This window comes from Sander lucioperca, chromosome 2 (genome assembly GCF_008315115.2).
Source record: "Sander lucioperca isolate FBNREF2018 chromosome 2, SLUC_FBN_1.2, whole genome shotgun sequence".
Lineage (NCBI taxonomy): Eukaryota > Metazoa > Chordata > Actinopteri > Perciformes > Percidae > Sander > Sander lucioperca.
Genome location: NC_050174.1, coordinates 7400041 through 7408630, shown reverse-complemented (window position 1 = coordinate 7408630; position 8590 = coordinate 7400041). Strand labels below are relative to the sequence as shown.

Genomic DNA, 8590 nt, shown 5'->3' with positions numbered 1-8590 from the left:
CGCGATGGTTCAAACCTCTGCCGTGCGAACCGCAGAGGGAACACGTGATTATTTCTAGAGTGATACTCAGATCATCCATGCGGAGGCGTAAAACCGAAAAATAATTTCAAATATGTCAAGCCTTGTCTCAATTTCTGGTGTTTTGAAAAATATTCAGTGTTTTATTTATTTCTACATTTATTTAAATTATTTAATTTTAAGTGGAAACTTGTTTTGACCCCTACAATGTAAACCTATTTGGTTCATTAATAAGCAAATAAGTTGACAATAAACACATAGTAACTAGAATTGTACTTAATAACGCATTTAAAAAAATATATATATGTGAAGTGTGACAATTTTTCGTGCTTTAATGTCACACAGATGGTTTAGAGATGCATAAATGTTCCCATAAATTGAGAAAAGTCTAAAGTTATGGATATGCCATTTCCCCAAGATGAAAATAAAACCATGCATTCAGAAAAGTAAACTACTTTATTAAAAAAATTAACAAAGAAACACATGTGTCCAAATTGTGGGTGTAATATTGCTTCTATTTCAGATATACAAACCCATGGGGATTCCTGGATCTTGCAGACATAAAATGTGACGTTGTCAGAGCAGTATGAGACTAAATAATTTACTTGTATTGCATAAAATGGCTCATATAGAGTGGATTTAAGTAATCTAGAAACCCTTGCTCATTTTCAGCTAAACAAACATCATATAAAAGCTGCATTCTTTTTTTGAGATCTACAAAACCATTAAACTAGTTTAAATCTCATTTCCCATTAGGCCAATTATTATGTATTGATGTCCTAAAAGAGTGTCAGTTTAGTATCTCCCGTCACCGGTGTGGGCCTTTTTAGATGGGTAAAGTCGGTTTAAGTTTTGGCCACAAGGTGGAGCAACAGTACATCTGGAATTGATGATGTGGCAGCTCAGAAGAAAATTTGCCACAACATCTGATTTAAAGAGCAGTCTCCCCATTTTGTCTGTAAACATGAAGCCCTGAATAACTTCCTCAGCCAGAGAAGATTTCCCTTTGACAGACTGACACATGTTGAGATTTGCTGCTGGAATATCCCAGCTCAACTGTGGTCCTGACCCTTCTCTGTGGTAACCAGTAATATGTAGACAATTTTAACTTATCCATTTCTGGAAAATGTGAGAAGTGTGCTCTTCCTACTGAAGCATTGTCCTTTAATTTCTCCAATATTCCTGGCAAAGTGTTCTTCAGCAAGACTTGTACATAAAGTTCCAACTGAGCACTCTGACATTTGCAGTGGTATTTGATATGTTGTTTTTCTGAGCAACCACTGCTCAACAGCATGCAACAACAAAGACTTTGTACATTTATCTGAACCATTCAGTATATGACCTACAATAACTGAAACTACTGCATGAGGTTCCACTAAGATGTTGTTTTTCTTCATAGTGAGTCTCCTCCTTTTTAAATGGGCGGAGTACCTTAAAGTGTGAATGACTTGTATGTTTACGTGAAGGAATGCTTATTCAGAATGATTTATGGTTTACTGCTGTTGCAAGAGCTAGACTGGCATACGGTGCCAAGGACATGTCCATAACAAGATGTTGGATGTGATATCAAAATCATGGAAAGGAGCATCTCTCCCTGTATCTGTCCGTCCGTCTGATTTTGTACATAAGTCCATCTAAAAGTTTTTTTTTCTTCTTAAAAATACACGCACAATCGCACACAGATGCACACATGCACAGGCAGCTGGCAAGTCAAAGAATTTACTCAATGTGCCTCCTGAACTGAAACTTCAAATTTCAGATGGAACTGACACAAATTAGACCACAACCCCCATCTGATAAGACTTTGTCCCAGGGTCCCCTACCTGATAGAATTTTTGCTTTTAGATGTTTTATTACAGAAAGTGAATGAAACCCATGAGGAAAATGATCATACATTCTGCCATAAATTCTTCCCCTTTTTGTTGGGGACCCCCTGGAACCCATGGGACCCCACTTTGAGAACCACTGCTTTAAGGGATGATCAAATGATCTTGTTTGGTTTGACAATGTTCCTGTGTGAAGTGACAAGGACATGAGTTTAAGTAGCCTAAACCATTATGAATTTCTAGTGTTGAATCACTTTCCCTGTGTTCTGTTCTTCCCTTTAGATATTTTAATAGTTAGCATTTTCATCCTTTTGAACATTGTTCATGATCTAGAGTTCGGTTGACTACTTAGTGTATCCAATAAACCTTATTTAACCAGACAGGCTACATGACAGCAAACAAGACTTTGTGTTTCTCAAAATATTTCTTCATACCATTCAATCTTATGCTCTCCACATGGGTGGAGAAATGCCTCAGTGAGAAAGAGAGAGGGAAAGGGGGAGGTTGTGTGACAACGTGGTGGAATTGGACTGAAAGAGGATTAGTCCAAGTTCTTAATGTGTGGAATGAGTGCATATTTTGATGAAAACATGCATAATAAAAAACAGAAGTTATATATTTTCTATAGAATAAATGTGGTAAGATCCAGCCACATATTTTAGCAATAGTTCCTTATGTGCTAATAACAAATGTATTTAAATTAGACTATGTGCTGTGGGAGTTCCTTGTTCCATAATGGTACAGTCCAACACCAGCTTGCTCCCAAATTGCGGCGCTAGCCTATAAAAAGTAAGCCACTGCAGAAAGTTGGTAAGAGAAACCTTTTGTTTTAACTGAACAGAAATATCTGCGAAATTACCTTCTGCCGAGAGATGGAGCACACCGAGGTGGTGAAGCCAGAAACTCTGGATGACCTGATCAAGATCTTGCATAAAATCTTCGAGAGTGACAGCATCAATGTTGAGGAGGTCCAAGGCATAATGGAAGCATATGACAGCAATCCTCAGGACTGGGTGAAATATGCAAAGTTTGATCAGTACAGGTAAAAACAAGTTTGCTTGATAATGCTTCTGATTTTTTACAGCAACTTATTAATCAAATATAACTCATTTATTATGTTGATGCACTTTGCACTCTGTAGCCTTGCCTATCACCTTGGCCTAATGTGTTGTTTTAACTCGTTTGTTTTCAATCACATGTTTACTTCTGTGCACATGGTGTCTGAATTGTATGTCTGCTGCTCTTACTTTTTTATTACAAAAAGCACCTTTGATGGCTGCTCTAAAAAGTCAAACTGCACTTGGAAAAACAGGTGAATATAATGAATGTAGGATAGGTTGTTTATAAAGTTTACAAACTGAATGCATTTATAAAATCCATACAATCAGTTGTTAAATGTCTATAATTTAAAAAGCATCGTTCTTATATTTGAATGAAAACCAGCTGTTGTTTTCATACAGAATAGCTCTTTTCTTCTTCTTTCTTCTTTTTTATCCGAATAAAATGTTTGTTTAAATATATGCGAAGAAAAACTCGACTTGTCTGCAGAATTCACATGAATGCAGTCTATTTAAAGCGGCACTTATACTTTGAGCTAATAACCTCATACAACAGCTTGTGGTAGGCTAAATGCTTAACTCTGCAGTGGGGGGTGGGGGGACGACTTCTCACAACAAATTTTGGGAGCTCTATTCAAAGGTTCTCAATAGCTCCAGTGTTTTGATTAGTGAGGGATCAATGGAGGGAGGGTGAGTGGGCCATCCAATCAACACTGAGAACGGACACACACCCGACTGGCTGGCACTGTCTGCTGTCTACCGGCGGGCGGGCTGCAGCTGCCTCCAACATATTTGGAGACTGAGTATCGACAATATTTAAAGACCAAGCAATGACGCAGACTGGCCTATATGATATGAGTAGGTTATCTGTATGGGAAATAAACTGAACATACACTTTATTGGTATCAGTGACCCCTTGTCCATCTGGATTTTAGTGCGGGGGACACATATATATATATATATATATATATATATATATATATATATATATATATATATATATATATATATATATAGAGAGAGAGAGAGAGAGAGAGAGAGAGAGAGAGAGAGAGAGAGAGAGAGAGAGAGAGCGTATAATATAATTAGGCTATATTTTTAACAATAAGTAGAGCATTGTAAGTAATCAAACAATAGGGTTACTGTGTCGAAACTGGAATTAGCCATATAAATGGAAATCAAATGGGCGTAATTTGACATAAACTTTATAATGCTTGAATATTGGTGCTCGCATTGAGATTTAGGTTTTTCTTAAAATGATTGGAATTAATTATTCAATGTAAAGCAGCACGTTTCTACTGGTTTGTTTCATGTCTCAACTTTAACTAAACATTTTCATTTAATTTACAATTTTTGACAAAAAGCTCTCCTCTGTACTCCTTTGAGACTTGTTCAATGCCTGTATGTCTCCCTGTGTGTTAAAGGAATCGTCCTCTTTTGCAGGTACACAAGGAACTTGGTTGATGAGGGTAACGGAAAGTTCAACCTCATGATTCTGTGCTGGGGAGAAGGCCACGGCAGGTGAGATGCTTCCACATGCATAAGTATAATTAACATGGCAAAAATAACTTTAACATGGTCATTGGGGTGGTGATGGCGCAGTGGATATAACACATGCCTTTGGTGTGGGAGATCTGGGTTTGATTCCCACTGCGATACATCAACCAATGTGTCCCTGAGCAAGACACTTAACCTCTAGTTGCTCCAGAGGCGTGCAACCTCTGACATATATAGCAATTGTAAGTCGCTTTGGATAAAAGTGTCAGCTAAATGTAATGTAATGTTGTTGCTTATTGATTGCAAAATACAATATTATCAGATTGAGGTTTTGCTCATTTTAAGTTTGTATCAAGGTATTAGAGATTACAGCACATTTAAACCTATTACACCAGTTGCTTAAACTCTATTGCAAATTCAAGTGATTTTCTCTGGCAATTATTGTGTCACGTTAATAGAGATAAGAGAGTCCAATGTTCTACAGACAGACGGAAAGGTTGTGTAAATAGACTTTATTTGATGATATCTATCGCATGTAGCACTTTGTCAGCAAATGTCACCTGAACACCTGAAGTATAGAAATGGAAAGATTCCTTTCAATCAAGTTTGTTATGAGTTGATAATATCAATGTCTTAATAATATTGATTACATGTTATTTGACAAGCAGCTGGCACAAACATACATTAAGAACTAATGGTTACAAACATGACTATTCTAGTGGTAGGACAACCATATTTCACAAGAGCGGCTTCCACATTTTATGTAATTGTTATGGTTTATTACTTACAAGATTGTAATTGCATTACGTTATATTATGCATGGATCTGGTATCTGCCAGTCTGAAGGAACAGTCAGAATTTTATAACACAAGAAGAAGAGATCCAGAGTTTTGAAAACTGTCTCACCTTTTGACCAAATCCCAGAAATTCAGGACAGATTTGGAATGTTGCTTTTGGTCCGAGGGTCATGAAGATGACATATTCTGACACTGTATGCTTTTTTGTTTCTTTACAATTTGCAGTAGCATCCACGACCACACAGACTCCCATTGTTTCATGAAGCTGCTGCAGGGTCAGCTAAAGGAGACGCTGTTTGAGTGGCCGGACAGTAAATCACAAGGAGAAATGGTCCAGAAGTCACAGAGAATTCTCCAAGAAAACAAGGTTGCTTACATAAACGGTGAGAAACCAGACAATTGTTTCTTTTCTTTTCTTTTCTTTTTTTTTATTAGAGTTGGCCATTCAGTATTAAAATGTCTTGATACTATTAATACTTGTTTGTGTGTGTGGGGGTAAGGTGAGAAACTGCTTCTAAATATGGTGAAACATTAACATTATTATGCTGTGTTCAGTGCAATAGAACAACCATCCTCTATATGTTCTGTCCCACATGAGATATGTATTATCTCTGAAACTCTGACTGGCTTCAGTCAGGAGTCTTTGCAACTGTGTAATAAGTGTGTCACTTTTTACAGCGTAAAGTAATACCAAAGTTCCAACCTCTGTAATTATGTAATGCCAAACTGGTCTCACGGGAAGTAATGGCCAGTTGTAACTTTACAATGAATAGTATTCAGGTCTCCTCCCCCCAAATGTCTGCAGACTGAGTATTTCCCCAAAGCCAGCAGAGCCCTGGTGTAATGTTTGGTCTCAGTTGTTGGTTACAGCACTGTCAGGAATGGCCTGTGAGCCCCATTTCACAGCATTCAAGTTGCAAACGCTGTCTAAATGAATGTTTTTTATGTGTGTTTGTGCATATTCTAGACTCCATTGGCCTGCATCGTGTGGAAAATGGCAGCCACACAGAGTGTGCAGCCAGTTTGCACCTGTACAGTCCCCCTTTCCAGTCCTGCCAGACCTTTGACCAGCGGACAGGGCACAGGAACACTGTCAAGATGACCTTCTGGAGCAAAAAGGGCGAGAGGACTCCATTTGTAAGGGAGTTTTTATGGCTTTAATACATACATATTTATTACAATTTATGGTAACCAAGGAGTATTTCTTGTTCTTTGGACGCCCAAAACTTTGCAAAATCAAATTCTGTAGGAGGAATTCATGAAACTGTAAATGTGGGAAGTTAAAACCCAGAGATATGTGATGGTATGGCAATATGCACAGTACAAAAAAAAACTTTTGCATTTTATGCAAAACACTAACATCCTAAAGTAATGTCACCGTAGATGTTAACAACTGAACGGAGAAAGACAAAGACTCGGTACTATAGAGGCCAGAAATATTTTTTTCATATTAATACATAACTGCAAGTACACGTCTGTTAATGTAATCATTCTTACTTTAGATATTATCACATATTACCACCACACATAGGATTACTACAAACAGTTAATTGAACACACATACTTCCTAACCCCCTGCCTTAGGAGCAGGAAATGCCAGGTTTTTATAGCATTTAGCTACTCTCATTAAGCACAGTCTATAAGCAATTAAAGCAGTACCCCTTAAGGTTTCAGGGATTTAATAGACATGTTCCATTTCTTTACCATTACATGTGTTTCCAGTTACTGCTGCTCAACAAAAAAGTTCCTTTAGCATGCAAGAAATGTTAGTTTTTTATGTTCAGGGAGAGTAAAATGCAATTAAGTCCAATTAACAATTTAGATATAATGTTTCCTTTAAAATTGTAATCCAAAGACCCGCACATAATTAAAAAAAAAATTACAGACAATGAAAGTAACACAAAGAAGTAAAAACAAGAGCACGTACAGTATAGGAATGTTTCTGGCACCCGTTCAACAACAGTGGTCTTATCTGAAATCTACAAGTTGTATAAGCATACCTTGTCCATAACACTGTCAAATCAGTGCATTGGATTGCAACACCAAACAGAGGAGATAAGATAGTAAAAGTGCGTAAGTGAGCGTAAGTACACAACGAACTTAACTTACTATATGCCCCCAGCTCTCAACAGTTGTTGTGGTCTCAGGTTAGGTTTTTTTGGACCGATGACCAATTAGGTGCTGTATGACATTGGAAAACGTAATTTAAATCTAAATTTGAACCCTGACTTTGAACAATCCTGATTTAGCTTTGGGCAAGACTTGCTTAAAGGACAAGTTACTGTATATGTTTAATTCAGTGATTAATGACCTGACCCCACAGGCTAACTTGTTCTGTTTTCTACTCTTTTTTTAGGAAACCACATTCTCACAAGAGAACAACTAATAGTCACCAAAGGAAGCTCCAGATGAGGAAGACAGTTGTGTTGAAAATGACAATGTTGTTATTCAAGGGAAACTGCTGGGCAAGTGAAATGTGGACCTACTATGACTAAGCAACCCATTTAAAAAATCAGGAGCGGTCCAGTTCAAAAGGACAACCCAGTAATTAGAATGGCTTTATCGCTGCCCAGTGTGAGCTTGGCAAATACTGATGAGCACAGGACGAATGCATGAATAGGCTTGGACATGGATTGAATCTGCCTTTTGTTTGCTAGGCCTGAGGAGACCCTTTTCCAATAACAACATTCCTGTCCATCCACGACCTGTGTAACAACACTTTTGTAAAATTATGGCCCATAGTCAAAGAGCTGAGCTTTGGCATTTTCAAAAAGGTGGGATATATTGTAATAGTGTTTAAATTTCATATCTCAAGAAAAGGAAAATAGTAAACGATGGAGCATTTTTATAGCTGTATTTACTGTCAATTTAGACCACTCAAAATTGTCTTAACACCTGTTGAAAATTGTGATGATGTAACATTGTTTGTATAATCTAATTAACAAAAAGTTTGTACCATTTGCATTGGGAAAAAAGAAATGTAAAGCTTTAGAGTTGTGTTGTTTTTAAAAGTGCTATGGTTGTAATTTATTTACAGGGAAGAGAGTGTTGGAATCAGCAAGCTTCCGTGTTACTCCTTAATGTATTCGTACTTAAGTTTTGACCAAGAAAGTCTTTTGTATTATTAGCAGACAATATGTTCAGTTAAAACACATACCTTTTCTCAGGATTCTGGCATATTTTTAATTGTAGCTGTATTTATATAGTGTGTAGTTTTTACAGCATAGCATAGCACTGTCAAATGCATAAGTGATTTCCGTGATGCAGTAAATGATAAATCTGGCCATAACTGTAGACCATTAAACACCATTACCCTTTCACAGAACTTGATTTTCTGTTGTCTTCATTTTTCGTGTTATGTGTTTTTGTAATAGATTATATGTGTCTCATACTG

The 8590-nt window shown here is 37.1% G+C and overlaps 1 protein-coding gene across 3 annotated transcripts; it reads left to right on the top strand.

Moving 5' to 3' along the window:
* Positions 1 to 2620: 2620 nt before the first annotated feature.
* On the top strand, positions 2621 to 8521 carry cdo1 (cysteine dioxygenase, type I). Of its 3 annotated transcripts, XM_031305511.2 has the most exons (6): positions 2632 to 2886; positions 3109 to 3156; positions 4346 to 4423; positions 5422 to 5579; positions 6164 to 6333; positions 7553 to 8521. In XM_031305511.2, the coding sequence occupies exons 1-6, from the start codon at positions 2717 to 2719 to the stop codon at positions 7580 to 7582; spliced, it is 654 nt and encodes a 217-aa protein (XP_031161371.1). In that variant the 5' UTR covers positions 2632 to 2716; the 3' UTR covers positions 7583 to 8521. The 3 variants fall into 3 exon arrangements, with proteins under 3 accessions (XP_031161372.1, XP_031161371.1, XP_031161373.1); XM_031305512.2 differs by lacking the exon at positions 3109 to 3156 and having other exon boundaries at positions 2621 to 2886; XM_031305513.2 differs by lacking the exons at positions 2632 to 2886; positions 3109 to 3156 and adding an exon at positions 3640 to 3760.
* Positions 8522 to 8590: the final 69 nt, after the last annotated feature.